Below are 21,719 nucleotides of genomic sequence, written 5' to 3' on the forward strand. Positions count from 1 at the left end.
AAAATGCCTAATTCATGCAAGATTCTTAGTAAATAAACATTGAGCGAATAAAGCCAGTCTGAGTTATTATTGAAAACACTGCCATTCTCTCAAAATTTTCCACAATTGACATTACCTAACTTAAATTATATTATGCTACATTTCTTCAACCTTTGTAAATATGATTAGCATTGTAATTTACAGAATGTGTGCTTCATTACATAAGATTTTGAAAATATTCTTTTTATTATGATTTTCTTTTCCCCCCAGTTATATTGTAATCCTAGAATACTTTCAAAGTATTATAGTTTCATTATCAGGTAAACACAATTACTTAATCTCATAACAAATAAAATTGCTTTACTCCCTCAATTGTAATTCTTTTAATTGAATGTAAATGTGTTTTTATAAAATGTTTCTGAACAATTTTTAAATGAATACTGTTGTATTTCTGTTTCTTACTATTGATTTGCTTATTAAATTACTTTAACTGATATGATACAAAAGTAGCACTCATGCAGCTCCTGTCAAGTTATAATTGGTAGCATTAGAAATAATGATTTCCTGTTGTTAATATCAGAATTTATAAGTAGGAGAAGTATTATTATTCATGTTTGGATGGTGATATTTTGCAGAGACTAGAACAATGATTTCATGGGAAAGGAAGAACAGCCTTGTGAAATAGTTGGTCCATATACTGTAAATGTTGAGGAGGGGATAGGAAATAAAGATTCTTGTAATTTTGTGAAGAATACTTAGGAGATGCAGCTTTCTGGTAACTGTTCACCCCGTTCATCCATATCATGCAATTTTATTTCCAGACCTCAGAAAGGAAAAGAAACTAATAATTGGGAAACAGATGGAACAGCAGAAGCTGTGAGAGGCTATGAATGGGCCTCCTAGAGAGTTCAGCACTGCTCACGGCTGGTCAGCACCCAGCACAGCAGGATTCACTCCACTCACAGGGCCAGCAGGTGCCTGCAGGTCATCTCTGGTCAAGCACAGTTTATTCCACTGTCACCATCACCAATAAAAGAAAAATCCTACCCCAGGTATCCGGCAAGCTGCTGGCTCTCTCTTTACAAGTGTGCTTCACAGGGAGTTCACAAACCAATATCCTCGTTTAAAAAATCCCAGTAAAACTAAACAGAGAGAATCCTTCAAAAATTTCTGTACATACATCTGACAAATGGTAGGTAGACAAAATAATTTAAATTTTTAAAACCCAGGAGTTGTTTTATGGACATTTCTCAGCAAATTTTTATCTTTATTTCAAAAGATATGCACCATATAAGTATATGTGTTGACAAAAAATATATATATATTAAAAAGATATTTACCAACTAATCCTAGTTGAATATTTTCTCTATTACATCTGGTTCTACTTGATTGTATGTCCTCTCAGATTTAACACCAACCCTAATTTTGGAAAAGGGATCATCTACAGTGAGGAGGAAGGATTTTGACCGATTGCAAAGGGGACTTGGGGGTCCCACCCCACTAAACCATATGAATTTTATTATAATTATCTATATTTGTAAATGAAGGTTTACTCCTGTGATGTGCTTCTTTCTGTGGATGGGCAAAAAAACAGAAAGTCACATCCTGCTTCTAGTGCTCACATGCGATATATGCTTTTATAAACTGAGAATAGATTTTTTAAAAAAGAAATACATATAAACATTTTAAAAGTCTCATTTTGTAGACTTCAAAAATTGTGGATTTCTTGTTCAGACTACGAACATACACGTCTCATATAATGTTAAACCTTGGGGAGAAACACATTTCAAGCCCAAACTTTGTGTCAAAAAGTAATTCTTTCTTCAAGTTATGTCACCTTGATTTTAAATTTATACTCATAGGCAGAATTTTTGAAAGCCTAACTGGTTTTATTTTTACCCTTCTTTTCAGCATGACATGAACTGTAGCTGAGGTCTTCAAATTGCTGTAGATGTAGTTATGATATAAATGTGAATAAATCTGAATAATTAAAGTACTTCAAAGTTTTCTAAGCACACTGAGTATGTAAAAAGATAAGTGAGTTTGTCTTTATTTCTTTTGATCAATTTGACGGGCCATGATATTCAGTGATGGTGAGTAGAGAGAACTTGCCAGAAAAATACTCAAGTCATTTACCACAAGGGAACAGAGAGAGTGGCCTTGTTAAAATAGGTTCTCAACACCTAGAAGACTTCCTGCAGCCTTTAGGCTAAGATTCCTAGGTTAGGATTTATGCCTGCACCCGCATCTCCTGCACTGTTCTCTCTAGGTTCCGGCCTTACTGACTCTAAATCCCTCGACTGAGCCATGCTCATTCCTCTGTATTAGATAATCTACCAGGAACCTCTATGCCAACCTTCCCCCCACCCCCCCTTCACTGGACTAATCCTTTGAATCTCAGGTCAGACATCACTTTCTTAGGAAATTCATTTCTAATTACTCTGCTTCCACCCACACTCACATACATACATACATACATACATACATACATACATGCATACATACACACCAGACTAAGTCAAGTCCCCAGACCCCTTCTCCCTATAGTACTGGTCACTTCTCCTTTCCCTACATAGCATTTGTAATTCTTGTTTAGTGTGTGTTTTCCCCACAAGTCTGTAACAGTAGGAGCAAAAGACAGCATGTCTCATTCTCAATTGAATTCTGAACCTAGCAGAGCACCTGGCACATAGTGGGTATTATGTGTTTTCTGAAGAAAGAAAAGACGGAAGGAAGGAAGGAAGGAAGGAAGGAAGGAAGGAAGGAAGGAAGGAAGGAAGGAAGGAAGGAAGGAAGGATATATTTCCCCTTTCTTAGAGCATTTATTTTCATAAACATGTCATTGTAAATTCTTTCTCTGTCACTTTGAGATATAAAATTTCTCTCAGCTTTTTGAAAGTTTTATAACAGAGAAATTTCCTTTTCAGTGACCTGGGAGCCATCCCTATAAAATGTAATCACCAAAAATGATAGCAAACGTCTATTCCCTAGTTTCTGTGGGAAGGTGGGAACCTAACTTAGATAAGTGGCAATTACCAAATACAGATGGCTAATCACATTGACCAAGCTCCCCTCACAATCCCCCAGCACATCTTGAATAAAGTCTTCTTTGCTTATTTCACTCTGTTCAGTGCAATTTTTCTTTGACACCCTCTTGGAAAAGGATCACGACCCCTCACATGAGGGTTGGCCTGGCTTCTATATACTCTTGAATTAAATTGGAGTTACATTATTCATGGCAGATGTGAACATTCTAGAAGGTGAACAAATAAAAATTCAAACCCATTGAATAAAATATCAGTGAATTCCCATTTAATGAACGGAGGAATAATTTATTTTGAGGAGAGAGATTGTTTTCTTTTATTGCTATTATTTTGAAACAGCACCAGGAGGGGAAAAGCATTGGTCATTTCTAAGCAATGCAAATTTAAACAATGTCTAGGAACAAAATCTGTGGTTGTCATGTTTCTGAGCTAAATCAATATTCTACCTCATGTAATGCAGCTAGTATAATGGTCTGGATGGCAACCTTGAAACCTTGCTGAGTCTTGTTTCCTGGTGGTCTGGCTAGGAACTGGTGGGCTTTGTGATCTAGTGGTAAAGAGCACTGGGCTTAGAGTCAGGCTGCCTGGATAGCAGCCCGGTTTCACCTAGGTCCCAGAACATCTCCTGACTCAGTAAAAGTGAGTAGCATAGCATCTGATGACTAGTATGTGCCCAATAAATATTAGTTCTTATAACTGTTACTATCAGCATCTTCATCATCACTTTCACTATTTTGAAAATTAAGCAAGATTATTATGACTTCACAACTTTGTGCTCTCTGCCAAACAAATGTCATTGATGGGTAGCGATGCTGGCTTAAACTAGACCCTAGCCTTGCTGAATTGTTTCATTCATGCACAACTCTGAGCTCTATTTGTGAGATGTTTATCTTTCTCTTTCCCCACCCCAACCCCTGGTTTCTTTTAGTGATGGATGGGCAGACAGAGATGAAGTCATTGAAGGTTATGAGGTGGAAGCCAACGGGGGAATCACGATAAAGCTGCAGTCTCCAGAGGTCAGGTCGTTTGATGATTATTTCCTGAAACTAAGGCTGGACACTAATACGAGGAATCCTTGGTTCCCTGAGTTCTGGCAACACCGGTTCCAGTGCCGCCTACCAGGACACCTTCTGGAAAATCCCAACTTTAAGAGAATCTGCACAGGTAACTCATGTTCACAAAGTCGCAACTTAGAGGTGTGGTCGTCTCTTATGACCCCATTACAGCTTGTTGAATGAGAGTTATAATGTGCTAAGGCTGGAGATGCAAAGACTAAATTGCCATATTAATTTATAAAATAGCTGCAGTGAGGAGAGAGTGTGTGTATGTTGCCCCAGAGATCATGTTTCTATATTCTGGAAAGAACTGCTTTGGTCTCTGGTGGGACAAATGATAAGAAGATGTAACATCAGTAAAGGAAAAGCAAACTGAGAATTCAGGTATTCCAGAGGGAAGAAGTTTTATAGCTTAGGAGGTGCTAGCCACAGCATTGGTTTTATCCTTTTCTTTCTTCTTTATTAATTGCTTCAATATACAAGTCAGGAGAAGATGAAATAATGTCACCCAGGGCCACACCACCAGCATGGGTATATGTGGCAAGAAACTCTGCACCCTCATTTGTAAACTGGAAAGACGATACAAATTGGAGCTTCTTGTGCCTTGCTCCCTGGCACATTGTTCCAGGTCTTTCAGGGGCTAGGTGCACTCCACACAATGTCCTCTTCATCCCTGACCTCCCCCCAAAACTATAATTTATATGTCTTAACATGCTAACTTTTATGAGTATTATGGTTACTGCATAGAGACATTGTTATTGTTGTCCCTTGTCCATGCTCAAAGATAGATTATCCTTGATCTACCTTGGGGTCATTCAAAGCCAGTTGTCTATACTAGGTTGATAACATACCATGATGTACAGCCATGGCCAAATTTATATTGTAGCATAGTTGTATAACATGTATTTCCTTTCACTAGGCTGAGGAGATATTATTCAGAGAATTCTAGAACCCATCTATACATACAACCCTCATGCATAACAATGTATACAGCAGAGAGAGAGAGAGAGAGAGAGAGAGAGAGAGAGAGAGAGAGAGAGAGAGAGAGAGAGAGAGAGAGAGAGAGAGAGAGAGAGAGAGAGAGAGAGAGAGAGAGAGAGAGAGAGAGAGAGGAGGGAAGGGAAGGGAAGGGAAGGGAAGGGAAGGGAAGGGAAGGGAAGGGAAGGGAAGGGAAGGGAAGGGAAGGGAAGGGAAGGGAGTCTATGATGCCAGACCTAGAAATGTGTTTTGGCTTGCTTTCTGGGCAAGTCAAAACACATTATACACATGATATAGAGATAAATCACAACCAAAGACAGTGAGATTTTAAAAGAAAAGAAGACGGCTAATTACATGAAATATTTCTAGTGTTAATAATATTCACACTTTGACATTAGAAATTATTTAAAACACCCATCTATTTAACTTCTGTGATATTTGTCTGACTTGCCGAGGTTCAGCAGGGTTCACTGAGAAACTGTCTGCTGTGCACGTATTTTCAGTCAATCACGATTATTAGAGCTTCCTCAGTGTGGCTTTTTCGGAGGCTGAGAGCCAGGAGTGGGGAAGAGAGGTGCCGAACAGCTAACCCATTTCCACACATGAATCTCAACTGACTTCTCCTTTCTCTCAACTAATAGGCCAACAGAAATTAAAAACTCTAATGAACCAATAAACTACCTAGTGCCTTCACCTTATTTGCAAAATAAAGACATTGAGGGTGGATTTGGCAACAGTTTCCTTAGGTGCATGTCATTAATTTCAGCGATGGAATTCAAATGCATACCTCCTCAATACCACAATGCTTGACTTAGTATTTAGTAATATATAATTTTTATTGTTCTCTAAATTTTCCCTAATGAATTTTGTTTTCAATCTTAAACTGTGAGATCTTTAAAGATCGATAGCACTTGCAAACCTCATAGAATCTTGTACATTTATTGAAATCTCAGTCATTTCTTAGTAGCCAACTAATGAATTAATTTATATTCTCTCAGTGTTGGAATGCAATGAGTCACTTTAAAGAAAATAAAAGTTAAGGACTCTTATTTTTAAAATAAAATATTTTTCATTCATTCACCATAATTTATTGAGTACCTAATATGTGCAAGGCTTTATTCTAGGAGATGGAAATGCAGAAAACAAACAAAGCAAAAAAAGTGAAATCAATAATCTTACATTTAAGGCTTGGAAATAATAGTAAACAAAAATAAATTTAAAAATATACATTCTTCAGTAGATCCAAAGGGCATTGGAGAAGTAAAGAATGAGGATTGGGAGGTTGGACAGAGAGATTGCAGTAGAGAATGACCATAAAACGTCTCCGTGAGAAGGCGACATTTGATTGCAGATGTGGAGACTGTGAGGGAGTGAGCCTGTGAAGGGCATGTGAACACTGGAGAAGGGCATCTCAAGCAAGGGAGTAGAGAATAAAAAGAAGCACCGCATGCCTGGCTTAGCGGAACAGGAAGGAGCCCATGCAGGTTGGAGCCAGTGAGTAGGTAGAGGAGTAGGAGGTAAATCAGAGAGGCACAGAAGGGCACAGATCCTGCAGGACTTAACTGGATTTTGTGAGGATTTTCTGAGGATTTGTTCTTAGTGAGGTGGAAATCATTGGAAGTTTAAGCACAGCAGAGACATGGTTGCCAGCTTTTTCTGAAGAAAAAATATCACCCTTTCTGTAGTTTTTAAACTTTAACAGAGGGGTAAAGGCAGAAGGAAGCAGCACTAAATAAGGCAGGTAAGAATGGGGCCATGGTATTGGCAAGCGTGATGGAGAGAGGTGGCTGAGTTCTGAGTACATTTTGAAAAAAAGCTGAGGGGATTTGCTGACAGAATTGTCAAGAATGACTCTGGTCTACCCAGCCAGTGTGGCTTAGTGGTTGAGTGTTGGCCCAGGAATCAGGAGATCATGGTCCAATTCCTGGTCAGGGCATATGCTTGGGTTGTGGGCTCAATCCCAGTGTGGGGTGTTCAGGAGGCAGCTGATCAATGATTATCTCTCGTCATTGATGTTTCTGTCTCTCGCTCCCTCTTCCTTCCTCTCTGAAATATATATATATGACTCTAGTCTGCAACAGCCAAGATGGTGTCACCATTTGCTGAGATGGGGAAGACTCCACGAAAAGCAGGTGGGGGAAGAATCAGGAGCTAGATTTTGGACAAGTCTAATATGCCTATTAATGATGCCACTTTGCCATTGTGGTTTATTAGAAAAATTCAGAATAGTACTTACTAAACACTAGAGGCCTAGTGCACGGATTCGTGCACCGGTGAGGTCCCTAGGCATGCCCTTTGGGGATTAGGCTGAAACCTGCAGTCCAATGCCACCTGTCCCTCCTGCCTGCTGCTCCCACTAATCACGGCCCTACTGTGCCTGCAGCAGGCTCGCTCCCAGTCAGTCCAGATCAGGAGAGGCTTGCACCGACTCAGTGGCACTCGCCAGCCGTGATCCCTGCTTCTGGGCCCGTTGGTCAGCTGAGCCACCAGGGGGCAGCTCCTGCACTGAGCATCTGCCCCCTGGTGGTCAGTGCATGTCATGGCAACTGGTCAACCAGTTGCTTAGGCTTATATATATAGAGAGATGCTTGTATGTCTTTATATGAGGATTTCCAAGAAAATATTTTGTGACCTGAACTCTCAAAGAAAAGTGAGAACTCTGAGGCCATGTACAATACTCCTGCATGTCATTGCACATGCAAGTGTCAAGGTTGAAGTCTAATGTCATGCAAAGTTTTGGTTAACGTTCATAGCAGCAATTAACAATCTGAAAATGTATTAATTACTTTTATATATTATGTTTGGCTTTCAAAGCTATTTTTAAGATCTTCTTATGTGATTATAACCCTTAATAAGCATGTTTATGTTTGCATTTCATCCTGGAGTCACATTCAGCAACTATTTCTCTTTATTCTTAATTCTAAGGAAGGCAAAAGGCTTATTTAACTTTTTCTATTTGGAACTAATTCATCAAACTTATTGATATTTTCTGCTGCAGAAATTGTAGAATTTTATCTCTAGCAGTGTTTGTCTATTCTATATTTATGTGTATACTTTCATGTTCTTCAGTGTTAATCTCAGTAGTTCTATAAAATTAGCTTCCATGTTATTGAAGAACAATATAAACTTTCACTTTATGTATCATTCTTACCTAGTTGAGATCCTTGAGCATCAAATATACTTCATAGTATTCAAATGAATATTGCAGACACATTTATGAAAATTAGTGTGAGGAAGTGGAAATAGCCTTTCCATACTGTTATTGATAACTGCTGTTTCTCACTCATGTGTATCTCTTCTAATTGGGTCATTTTGGGTGTCTTAGAAAGTTTTGACATTGCAATATCATAGAAACCTTTATTGAGCTTCATCTCAGATGTCACTATTTAAATAAAGAATCATGTGTAGTAGGTTGTCAGTTTGAATATTAAGGGTCCTGAATCCAGGCTGAATAATTTGGGAATCACTGTGGTTAATTAAATAGTACTTCATACAAATACTATATATCACTGCTTAATTAGTTGAGAATATCAAGGGATTGGAGATGTGTTAGAAAAGCACTAATTGAAACATTGAAGACTAACTTCTAAAAACATGAATCATTATGAAGACAGTAGAAAGAGCAGTTATAAAGCAAATCAAAGTCATTCTCTTTCAGTAAACATCTTAGTTGCTTACAGCATTTGGGTCATGTTTGCAAGGACATAGTGCTTCATCATGCCTGATGAGAACTGCTAGCGGGCTCCATGGGGGCTGTGAGAGTACTGCATTTGAAACACACCGCTGGGTCCCGCACTGGCTCAGTTAGGTGTCTGCTGCATGACTTAGTGGACCTCTGCGTCTCAATGTCTACCAACTGTAACATGATAATTTCTACTTCACACAGGTGTTGTGAGAATTGAATGAAATAATACAAGCAGAATATAAAGTGTTATTAGTTTCACATCTCACCAGAAAGTAAATAAGATATGACATGGTGATATAATTAAAATTCATAATTTTTGAAGTTATAAATTTAAAATAACTACAGTCCAGGATGTGAAAATTAGAAAAAAAACAAGCACATGACACTTCACCAGTTACCCTTACATAATGCCAATTAGATATTTTCTTTTATATTTTCCCATGTAGCTTTTATAATTCTGTTCTGATTATCAAAGCAATGCATATGCTTTACCATATGCAAATTGGAAATATGGAAAAGCATAATAAAGAGAAAGATCATTTAGAAGTTGCCCTTATGCAACTACCGATAATCACTGTTAATTTAAAACATATATTTCTACTAAATACACTATTAAATTTTGGTGTACTTTTATCTTTCTCTATTTAATTTTAAGTGATGTAGCAATATTATTTATATACTACTTTTTAAAATGAACACTACCTTTTCTTTTAAATTTATCAATTTATCTTTGTCATTACATTTTTCAAATTCTTAATGGCTGCATAACATTCTGCAAACAGATAAACTATAATTTATTTAGCCACTGCATTCTTCCTACACATTTAGGCTGTTTAGAATTCTTCACAAATTAAAGAAAGAAAAAGCTGCTGTGATATAATAACAGTTCTTCTTCCTAAACCTTTTTCTTACATTTCAGATCATTTTCTTGAGATGTATTTTCAGAAGCTGAATTACTCAATGAAAAGATATAAACATTTCTAAGGCTTTCAAAAATAAGGAGTTCCAAAAGGCAACTCCTACTAGCACTGCATGAAATTCTGTGCACTTTTATCATTTTGTTTTGCATAGCTATAATCATAGTGTGCATATAATTCTGTGTCTTATTTTCACTTAGAATTATACTTTACTTTTTGTAATGTTGATGCATAGTCTTTATAAAAACCATTTTAATAGTTCCGCAATATTCTACTCAATGAAAACACTATAATTACTTAGCCATTCTTATGTTTTTGGACATTTAGTTTGCTTCCAATTTCCTTCTTACATATAAAAAAATAAACAGTGAATATGGTACAAAAAGTTTTGATGGTTGTTTTTACTGTTTTTAAATTGTTCCCTCATGTCATCCACAAACTTGACAGTTCTGGGATCTCTTAAAAACATGTATTACCATTATCTTGCAATATGGCGATATTAAGATTTGCTGTGGCAAGCAGTATATCACCTGTATGAGTTTACCAGGTTCACGATGTCCTCAGCAACCTTTTATACAACCTAGTGAATTTACAGCCATAATTTTACTTTCTCTCCTTATTCTTTGTACCAATTGGGATCAGATGGGCACAATGCTTTTTAAAGCTAATATACCTTTGTATTTCATTGTTGTCCAAGACATAATGAAAGAATTTGGATAGCATCTGTTATGCTGACCAACAGCTCAGGACTTATAAAATAATGATAGGTTGTCTGATGTGACAAAATTTCAATACTTCCAAGCTTGAGTACTCTTTTTTTTCTTCTTTAAAGTATTACGTATAGTATTAATATGTCTTCTTCCCCCCTCCATTGACCTCCCCCATCCACCCCTATCCCCCAACACATGCCCTTACCCCCTTGTGTCTGTGTCTATTGGTTATGCTTATATGCATGCATACAAGTCCTTTGGTTGATCTCTTACTCCCCACTTCCCAATGAAGTTTGACAGTCTGTTTGATGTTTCTCTGTCTCTGTATCTATTTTTGTTCATCAGTTTATGTTGTTCATTATATTCCAAAAAAGAGTGAGATCATGTGATATTTATCTTTCTCTGATTAGCATAATGCTCTCCAGGTTCATCCATGCTGTTGTGAATGGTAAGAGTTATTTATTTTTTATAGCAGCATAGTATTCCATTGTGTAGATATATTACAGTTTTTTAATCCACTCATCTGCTGATGGGCATTTAGGCTGTTTCCAAATCTTAGCTATTATAAATTGTGCTGCTGTGAACATAGGGGTTCATATGTCCTTTCTAATTGGTGTTTCTGGTTTCTTGGGATATATTCTTTTTTAAAAATATATATTTTATTGATTTTTACAGAGAGGAAGGGAGAGAGATAGAGAGTTAGAAACATCGATGAGAGAGAAACACCGATCAGCTGCCTCCTGCACACTGCCCACTGGGGATATGCCCACAACCAAGGTACATGCCCTTGACCGGAATCGAAGCTGGGACCATTCAGTCCGCAGGCCAACGCTCTATCCACTGAGCCAAACCGGTTACGGCTTGGGATATATTCTTAGGAGTGGGATTCCTGGGTCAAATGGGAGTTCCATTTTTAATTTCTTGAGGAAAATCTATACTGTTTTCCACAGTGGCTGCACCAGTCTGCATTCCCAACATCAGTGCACGAAGGTTCCTTTTTCTCCACATACTTGCCAACACTTGTCATTTGTTGATTTGTTGATGATAGCCATTCTGACAGGTGTGAGATGGTATCTCATTGTCATTTTGATTTGCATCTTCAAGCATGAGTACTCTTGCTCCATTAGCTTGGAGGCCACCATTTACAAATTTTAGATTGGTACTAATTTTTATAATATACTATAGGCCTGGTGCACAAAAATTTGTGCACTCGGTGGGCTGTCCCTCAGCCCGGCCTGTGCCCTCTCGCAGTCTGGAACCACTCGGGGAATGACCACCTGCTGGCTTAGGCCTGCTTCCCGGGGGATCAGGCCTAAGCTGGCAGTCAGACATCCCTCTGGCAGCCCAGGAGCCCTCAGAGGATGTCCACTTGCCAGCAGGGAGCAGGTCTAAGCTGCAGTCGGACATCCTTAGTGCTGATGAGGAGATGGGAGAGGCTCCCACCACCACCGCTGTGCTGGCAGCCGTCAGCCTGGCTTGTGGCTGAACAGAGCTCCCCCTGTGGGAGCACACTGACCACCATGGGGCAGATTATGCATTGACTGTCTGTCCCCCAGAGGCCAGTGTGTGTCATAGTGACCAGTCATTCTCAGCCATTCTGCTATTAGGGTCAATTTGCATATTACCCTTTTATTATATAGGATTTGCTTTATGATTAGATCTCAAGCTTCATGGACTTTCCATTTTGAATTACCTTACTATGTAAGATTTGATAGGATTGGTCTATTATCATTTGATCCAGATTACAATACTCTAAACTGAGATAGATTCCTATTTATTTCTGCCCACTAGTTCCTAGGGCTGTGATGGCAAACCTATGACACGCGTGTCGGAGGTGACACATGAACTCATTTTTTTTGGTTGATTTTTCTTTGTTAAATGGCATTTAAATATATAAAATAAATATCAAAAATATGTCTTTGTTTTACTATGGTTGCAAATATCAAAAAATTTCTATATGTGACACGGCACCAGAGTTAAGTTAGGGTTTTTCAAAATGCTGACATGCTGAGCTCAAAAGGTTTTCCATCACTATCCTAGGGTAATAACTTCTCTTTTCCTTGAAAGTTTGGCTCAAATGCCAATATGCATTCCTAGAGAATATTATTTGCCTACAACATGGAAATTAGTACTATTAATTAGAGATTGTGGGAGACTTCACAATTCCCCACCCCTCCCTATGTCTATGCTCTTTGAAATATGACTTTACAGATCCTTGCATTAAGAGATAGAGTTTTATTCCCTATGTCTTGAATCTGGATTGACCTTTTAATTTACCAGTTCCAAGTCTAGGCTAAAGAGATTTGACTTATTTCCATTCATTTTCTTGGAATCCTCTCCCAATTATATGTACAAGCCTGAGTTAGTTTTCTAACATATGAGTGATAACATGGAGCATAAAAAGGATGACCTCTCAGTTGAGGTCATCCTGGATAAGCCAGCCCCCAGTCAATCCACTACCTGACTGTTGATACATGAGCAAGCCTAGTTGAGATGAGTCATATCCAATCCAGAATAGCAGAACATCCCAGTTGACCTCCTGATTTATAAACTAAATAAAAGAGTTGTTATTTTAAGCCACTAAGCCTTGGGGTGGTTTGTTATGCAGCATTATGTAGCAATAGATAATTGATAAAGGTTCTTCATAGACTTATAATCCATAACTGTCATGAGGAACAATATAGCTGGTTTAAGTAAATATTTTAATTAATTTAATTTAATTAGATTTTCAACTCAATGCTAGAGTCTTTCCTCATAGAAGAAGAACGGGCCTGGCTGGGGTGGCTCAATGGTTGAGCATCGACCCATGAACCAGGAGGTCATGGTTCAATTCCTGGTCAGGACACATGCCCAGGGTTTCAGGCTCTATCTCCAGTGGGGGGCATGCAGGAGGTAGCCGATCTATGATTCTCTCTCATCTTGATGTTTCTATCTCTCTTTCTCTCCCTTCCTCTCTGAAATCAATAAAAAAAAAATTTTGAAGAAGAATGGTACAATAATACACCCTGTATCTCATGGAACAAAGCCAGTGATTTTTATAGATCCTGCAATGCACAGGATGTAAAACTCCCTGACCCCAGGCAGTAAAACTACTATACTTGGGAATTCTAGTGTGCATACAGGAAGTATTAACCAATGGGGTTTGCTTGTGCTGAGCCAAACAAACACCCTCAAAACAAAGTAGTCATAGGTTCTCATACAATGCTGGTAGAAGTTACTTTATGAAAAAATGTTTCAAAAGCTTTGAATGTCATCTTAGTCAGTTTGGGCTACTATAACAAATCACTGTAGACTAGTGGCTTAAACCACAAACATTTACTTGTCACACTTCTGGAGGCTGGGAGGTCAGAGATCAGAGTGCCAGCATGGTTGGATGTTGGTAAGGGTCCTCTTCCTGTTTCCTCACGTGGTAGAGAAAGAGAGACAGGAAGCCAGCTCTCTTATAATGGCATGGATCCGATCATGAGGACTTCTCTCAAGACCTAATTACCTCCAAAAACACTATCTCCAATTATTAGTACATTAGGGATTAGGGTTTAAACATGAATTCTGAGAGTACACAAACATTCAGTCAATAGCAAATGTGTCTATATCTTTTGGTTGGAACAATAAAAATAAACTACCCCTGCCTGTGTCACATCTGGACATTATAATTCTCAGACAAATCACATTAATTATCACACATAGATGAAGCTCTGAAAATAATATCACACTACAAGCAAAGTCTTGGTCTGCCTATCTCTTATTAGTATTTTTGACTTGTGAAGTCAAATATGATAGCAAATAGCTACATGTGTCTACTTATATTTAAAATAATTGAAATGTAATAAAATTAAACATTGCAGTTTCTCAACCTCATTAGCTACATTTCATGTGTCAATAGCCACATATGGCTAGTGGCTACAGTGTGGGCAGGACAGATGCATCCTTTTCCATAATTATAGAAAGTTCTACTGAACAATCCTGCATCCTACATTTCTAACTCCATAAAGTAAATTTGACTGCTTCTATGGTTATTTGGATTTAATTCACAAGTTAATGTTTTGAGCATGATCACTTGTTAAATATCCTGACCACTACACCAGCAGAAAAATATTATGAGACAAGGCTTGCACTTTGCTTGGTGATTCCCATAGAGCAGCCACACCAAATAAGGTGGACTGATTCTCACAAAGACCAGGTATATCTTCACTCACCTGTTTAAATTTAATATCGTTCCTTATTCCATACCATTTTAAAAAATCCTCACCCAAGGATATGTTTTTATTGATTTTAGAGGGAGAGGAAAGGGGATGGAGAGAAAGAGAGAGAGAGAGAGAGAGAGAGAGAGAGAGAGAGAGAGAGAGAGAGAAAGAAAGAAACACCAGTGTGGGAGAGAAACATTGATCTGTTGTGTCCAGCACATGCCCTGACTGGGGATAGAAACCAAAACCTGGGTATGTGCCCAGACCAGGAAGTGAGCATGTGACCCTTCAGTGACTGGGACAACACTCCAACCACTGAGCAATACTGACCAGGATGATTCCATGCCATTTTTAATGATTTGATGGATTTATAGAAACATGTACATGTTCTATCATTTAAAACTAATAAAAGTTGATGCATGGACATAAGTTTTCCATCTTTTTACTGTACATGCACCTTGATTCTGTTCTCAAAGGCCTTGAATTATGTTTTATTTTTTAATAGAAACACTTATCTTTTAATAGAAACATTTAACTTACAGTTGCATAATATTGGATATGCTAGTGAACTTTGTTACGATGTCTGCAAACTACTTACTTGGAGATGGCTTAAAGTTCTTATACCCATGATTACTAGAATTTGGTTCAATCCATTAAAAAATTCTTTGACAGATCAATTTTCTCCATAATAATCAACTTATATATTTCCAAAGTTTTATGGTCCAGCCTACTTCCTAAACAATTTTGAGAGTGAATGCTTTTAATGATTAAAACTTATAGCTGTTCTTCATAAAGAGTTTAACCTGGCATAAGAGTCAAGTATATATTTAGGTTGTCCCAAACAGGGTTACTCCACATCTTATATGTTGTGTTACTTCTGTGACCTTAAGTTAAGAGAGAGCCAGCCATTTCTCCAGCAAAATGTGTTTCTTCGGGAACAACAAAGACTTGCATTTCAGGACATGTGCTCTAATGGCGATCCATACTCAAGTCCAGATAAACAAAGGAGGGGACTCCTTTCATGAACTTGGGAGGGGCTTTTTAAACAAAGAGTTCATTGGAAGAAACTGAAATTTCAAATAGAGTGACTTTTTATTGTCTGGGTTACAGAAGTCGCCCAGTGGCTAAGCTGTTACTGGCAAGAAGGAGTCCCTTCTTCCTCCTGTGAGGTGGAGTGGTAGTATGAATTGCTGTACTAAAGCACATCTCTTCTTGTTGGTGTCAGTAGTGTGCCTTGAGTGACATGTGGGTGAAAGCTTTTACTTTAAGCCTCCCGACTCCATTTCAAATGAGATTTTTTGTTTATTAATTTTTACGTCTCACCAGGAGTACAGTTCTTCATTTCATGTCTTGTACACATTTGCTGCTGGGGAATTTCACACAAAGTAAAAATTGTAATTTCAGCCATCATAAAATGTTATAGTCCTTCTTATGATGGGTCTGACCAAATATACTTGGAGTTTGGCTCATTTACACTATTTTACCTTTTTTATAGTTTTATTGAGGACAATTGCCATATAGTAAAATTCACATATTTAAAATGCACAGTTTGATAAATTTTGACATATGTAAATGCCCAAAAAGCAATCATGACTCTCAAAATAATGAAAATATCACCCGCCAGATTCCTTTGTGACATGCTGAAAATTCCTCCCTCCAAACACTCCCTATCCTTCCCCACCCCTACCCACAAGCAATCACTTATTGGTTTTCTGTCACTATAGTTAATTTGCAATTGCTGCACTTTAATATGAATGAAATTGTACATTGTAAACTCTTTTCTGTCTGCCTTCTTCTACTCAGCATAATTATTGTGATGAGATTTAATATTGTATTGCATATATCAGTAGTTCATTCCTTTTAATTTCCGAGTAGTGTTCTATTATATGGATATATCACAATTTATTCATTCATCATCTGGTGATAGGCATTTAAGTTGTTTCCAAATTTTGGTTATTACAAATAAAGCTGCTTTTAAAATCCATATACAAGTATTCGTATAGAAATATGCTTTTATTTCTTTTGGCTCAAATTCTAGAAGTAGAATGGCTGGATCTTGCAGTAGCTATATGTTTATGAAGATGACTTTGAGCTGCTGGTAAGTGGCAGTAAAATATATAGTCTAGATAACAATTGCCCTTGAAGGATGGCCTTAATGTCAGCTGATTGGTTGAAAAATGGCCTTTCAGTGTATGTGATAACTTGGAAGTCAGAAAAAAATCATAGGACTAGAATGGACAGCACACTGTCTATCATTTCAGGGACATGAATATTTCTTTATTTCTTAAATATTCAGAGGGAAGCATTTTTAGATGAATGCAATATTTATTGTGAAGGTCAATTTCATGCAATAAGAAAGCTAGTTGGTTTCGCCATGGGGGTCTTTTATTTTCTACTTTCTGCAGTTGGCTGGAGGCTAATACACCATGCATAACAGCTAATGAGAGGTGTATGTTTTCTACTGCTGCCTTAACAAATAATCACAAAGTTAGCAGCTTAAAATAACACCCTTTTAGTATCTCACAGTCCTGTAGGTCAGAAGTCACAGGATGACATGGCTCAATTGAGTCTTGTGTAGTGTCTCAGAAGGCTCTGTGGATGAATGCTTCCTAAACTCATTTAGGTTGTTGACTGAATTCTGTTCTTTGCAGTTGTAGTACAGAAGTCCTTGTTTCTTTGCGGTGTGTCAGTCAGCAGCTGTTTATATAAGTTTCCCACATGCTTTTTCATGCTTCCCATATGTCTGCTCCAGCAAGGGTAGGCCAAGTTCTTCTCACGCTTTAGATCTCTTCAATATGCGCTCTGTTACATTTCTCTGTCTCCAGCCAGAAAAAGCTTTCTGCCTGTGAGGCTCCTGTGGTTTACATGGGTCCACCTGGATAATACAGAGAAATCCTTGTATTTCTAAAGGCCTCAATCTTAATTATATCTGCAAAGTACCTTTGCCATGTAAGATAGCATTCACAGGTTCCAGATTTGGGCACCTGTAGGTGGCCATTCTGCTTACCACAAAAAGTTAAAAACTGTTACTCCTTATCTATTTCCTAAAAGACCCTTTATTATTTTAGTTAAATGATCACTGCAACCCCTTCCATCTAATAGGCCTGGAATATCATCTCTCATAGGAGTATTTGCAGGCATTTAGCAGACGCTGGTTTACCTCACATATGTGATTGCTTGTGGGCTGTTGTTTTTTGTTGTTGTTTTTGTTTTTTTGTTGTGTGTGTGTGTGTGTGTGTGTGTGTGTGTGTGTGTGTGTGTGTGTGTTTTCTCCTAACATGACTAACAAGTCTTTTCCCCCTATCTCTGTTATGGTTCTCAGTTCTAGGAAATATTTCCTAGATTACCAAATTGAAAAAATGTGTTTTTCATTGATAACTGTGCTTCATTAAACCTAAATACTTATCTGTACACATTATTTGGGACAATGGTCAGGAAAGGAATTAGAAGTAGATTTACTCCATTTCCTGGAAGTATTGTGTTGAATCATCTGTCATCATTAGGTAGGATTCAGCTGGTAGGAGACACTTGGGTTCCCTGGTAATAGATCTTTGCTGTCATTGAGGAAGGAGTTAAGCTCCTCTTCATACGGGTGCGAACAATGGCAATAATGGCTGTGAGTGCTTAAAATCTCAGAAACAAAAGCCTAAATCCTGAGATGTTGATTCTGGCGTGTTTCTCTCTCTCTCTCTCTCTCTCTCTCTCTCTCTCTCTCTCTCTCTCTCTCTCTATTATGTATTTCCTATAAGTCTAGAAAAATACAATGGGGGAAAAGTCAAACAGATTATTATTATCAAATCCTTGATCTTAGGCTAATTTTCTATTATTCCTCCCTTTGCCTTTCTCATCCTTCAACCATTTCACTGCTAATTAGGATTCTAACAGGACTGAACAGTGGTTGAGAAATGAAATATGGGTACATCAAGCCTAATTACTAGCCCCAGTGTGAGGTTTGGGGAATGAGAAACTAAAAATCAGTGACCAGAAAGTGTGGCTCTTCAGTCATCCTTGTTAATCCCTAGAATGCCTGTGACAGTCATGGGTAACTGAGTGGCTTTGTTCTCAACCTATGGATGGCCTTTAATATAAAGATCTGGGCATAATTAGAATTCAGATTATTTTACAGGATAAAGAAGTTGGGCCCAGAAGATTTATTGTCTGTGTATAGCCACACAACACAAATGTCATGTAAACTTTCTCATATAATAGCCTGTTATCCTCCTGGATACATATGGGGAAGCTGAGGCCAGAATTTGTGATTGATTTACAGTTACTATGACTAGCTTCCATTGGCCACTATGAAAAAGCAAAGACCAGAAAGTAAGTCTGTTGTTTTCTCCATACATGCTTCCCACCAGTTTATGTCAGGCAGGTGTGGAACAGTCGTAGGGAAAGCAGATATGCTGTACTAGAGTGGTATATGGTGTGGAAAGTACCTGACATGTCATTATCTGCATCTTTCCACACCACTAGAGTGCCATGATGCCTTATTTTCCACTAATAAATCACTATAAACATGAGGTCTTTGCCTTGACAACCTTATTGTCTCTCAGCCCAAGAATATTCCGTTGATATATGACCAGACCTCATTCTTGCACAAATTCCTCTGTAAAGAATTTATTTTCATTTAGAAGCCCTTTTTTTTCCTTTGAAACTCAGCTAAAATTTAATGAGAAAAAATATCTATTGTGCAGTCTCACTCTTAAAGCTAATAAGAGTCTTCAGATGCAGAAGTTTTATAGGTACTATCTGCACTCAGTTAGGAATAATTTAGAAATGAATAAGAAATTCTTTTCATTGACTGATATTTTGCAGATTAAATCTGAAACCTCTTGAACTTTGTTATTGCTTCATGCAGATTGTAAGGCTTCAGAACTTGGCAGTGGTTTTGAAACTCCTCCAGGAAGGTATTAATAGTGTCATAACTTGTATTTATGTAATGTCCTTTTTTCAACTGGTTTAAATCACTTGTACATTGTTTAAGCCTGTCTCTATTACATGAATATAAAGTTGTTAAGTGGAAGGCCTCGCTATCTGCATTTTATAAGTAGGAGCCCTAAGGGTCAATGAAGGACACATAATTCTCTAGTAGGTATTTCCCAGCTCTGAATCCCTCTCTGGGGAAGTTGCTGTCACTACTGAGAAGCCTCTTATTTGCATTACATTGCATTACTATTCATTCTGTTTCAACTTCTGCTTCATCCCAATTCCCAGCTCCTGTGTCCCTCTTCTCTTTATTTGCCCACCCCCTAGTTTCCATCAATACCCTCTTTCTACTCCAAGCTCTGGAACTACATTCTTAATCTTCAAAGTGTGTGGGTCTCTCCAGGGGGCTCTGGGCCTCAATAACATGATTCTTTTTAGTGGATCTACAGTGGAGGCAGGAATCTTCACTGGAGCAAATACCTTCAAAGGGTCCAATGCTGATATTAGTTGAGAAAAGTGCCTCATGATCAATCCTAAGGAAAGAGCTTTAGAATCGTGAGCCTATGACCTATGCTTCGTATATAACAGGTCATTTGTCTTAGGATAGGTTGAGTTCCTGAGAGGTAGAAACAGAGGCAGAGATTCTTTTGCTAATGATTTATTGAGATGTGTTCTCAACAGAAGGAGAGGGAGGGAAGCCAGCTTTACATAGAATTTAGGGTCTGTGTTTGCTACGGCAGAAATTTAAAAAGCACTGCCTATAATCACTTTCCTGGCAGGAAATTCTTATTGTAAGTTACAGCACAATGATGTTATTGGTAAAGTATGAGTTGCCATTTTCAATGATGGTATAATCCAAGCTCAAAGTTTGGAGGTTTAGAGAGCAAGAGAGTTTGGGGTTGGGTGGGTAGGGAAAAGATGGATCAGGGCTGAAATTACTTGGGTCTAAGAAGCTCAGGTCTAAGAAGGCTTCTATGTGGCCTGTCCCTGTCTGTTTTAATCTGAATTTGGTGTGGGGCCCAAGCTCAACAAATGGGAAAATGTTAACTTTGCTTTCTTTGCTTGCTTAGTTCACCCATCTTCCTCAGGATATCATGTGTGTCTATGGCTTAAAAGAAGACTCATGAGTTTATGGATGCTTAGAATATTTGCTGTAGACAGCCATCAAGGAAATTAGGCCTAAAAGAATAGGGACTTCCTTTGACTTATTGCTTCAAATTTAAAATCCTCTGACTGGCTATTTAAAATTTAATAAAAAATACCGATTATTATTATCTTTATTAACCATGTTAATAGAGGATCCATCAATCAGACATCCTTAGTACTACCATGGAGGCAGGAGAGCTTCTGGCTGAGCGACGCTCCCCCTGTGGGAACACACTGACCACCAGGGGGCAGCTCCTGCATTGAGTGTCTGCCCCCTTGTGGTCAATGTGCATCATAGCAACCAGCCATTCAGTTGTTCAGTTGATTTGCATATTAGCCTTTTATTATATAGGATTGTTGTCTAAGAACGCTATTTAGTTTCATGAAAACAAGCAAGGTATAGTTCAATTGCACGTGGGTCTGTTCTGACAATATGATAGTGGTTTTGCAATTAGGCATAGGGGATGTGTTGTGTTGGATTTCTGGAAGCAAAATGGCCCTCAGTTATCCTTGCTCTTTATATCCAAGGCTACTCTGGACATCAAAAATGTATCTCGCCGAAACCGGTTTGGCTCAGTGGATAGAGCGTCGGCCTGCAGACTGAAGGGTCCCAGGTTTGATTCCAGTCAAGGGCATGTACCTGGGTTGTGGGCACATCCCCAGTGGGAGATGTGCAGGAGGCAGCTGATCGATATTTCTCTCTCATCGATGTTTCTAACTCTCTATCTCTCTCCCTTCCTCTCTGTAAAAAATCAATAAAATATATTTAAAAAAAATGTATCTCTACATCGCATTCAAAGAAGCTGAGGACAATAGAAACTTAACAATAAACCATTATATTCCTTGGTACACAAAAGAGTATTTTTCTCTCTGTACTAATATAATTTTAAAAAATCCACTGAGGCAATTTTATGCTGTTCAGTCTACATGAGTAGTTGTAGAAATACCTGGTGATTCTGATTCAGCAGTTGTTGAGACGAAGGAAAATCATCATTGCCTTCATTTTATAGTTCTTGAGCTATCAGGGGGCACAGCTCAAAAATCAATGCCCAGTGTTTTTAGAGGATATGCTTTTAATGGTTTTCCTGTTGACCT

General features: G+C 38.1%; 1 protein-coding gene across 3 annotated transcripts in view; it reads left to right on the forward strand.

The window, feature by feature from the left end:
* GRM1 (glutamate metabotropic receptor 1) overlaps nucleotides 1–21,719 on the forward strand; it is a 313,303-nt gene that overhangs the window by 217,418 nt on the left and 74,166 nt on the right. For all 3 annotated transcript variants that reach the window (XM_036318276.1, XM_036318278.1, XM_036318277.1), the window contains one exon: nucleotides 3,952–4,187. In XM_036318276.1, the coding sequence (XP_036174169.1) occupies nucleotides 3,952–4,187 (236 nt within the window). The remainder of the gene's footprint in view (nucleotides 1–3,951; nucleotides 4,188–21,719) is intronic.

This window comes from Myotis myotis, unplaced genomic scaffold (genome assembly GCF_014108235.1).
Source record: "Myotis myotis isolate mMyoMyo1 unplaced genomic scaffold, mMyoMyo1.p scaffold_m19_p_7, whole genome shotgun sequence".
Taxonomy (NCBI): Eukaryota; Metazoa; Chordata; class Mammalia; order Chiroptera; family Vespertilionidae; genus Myotis; species Myotis myotis.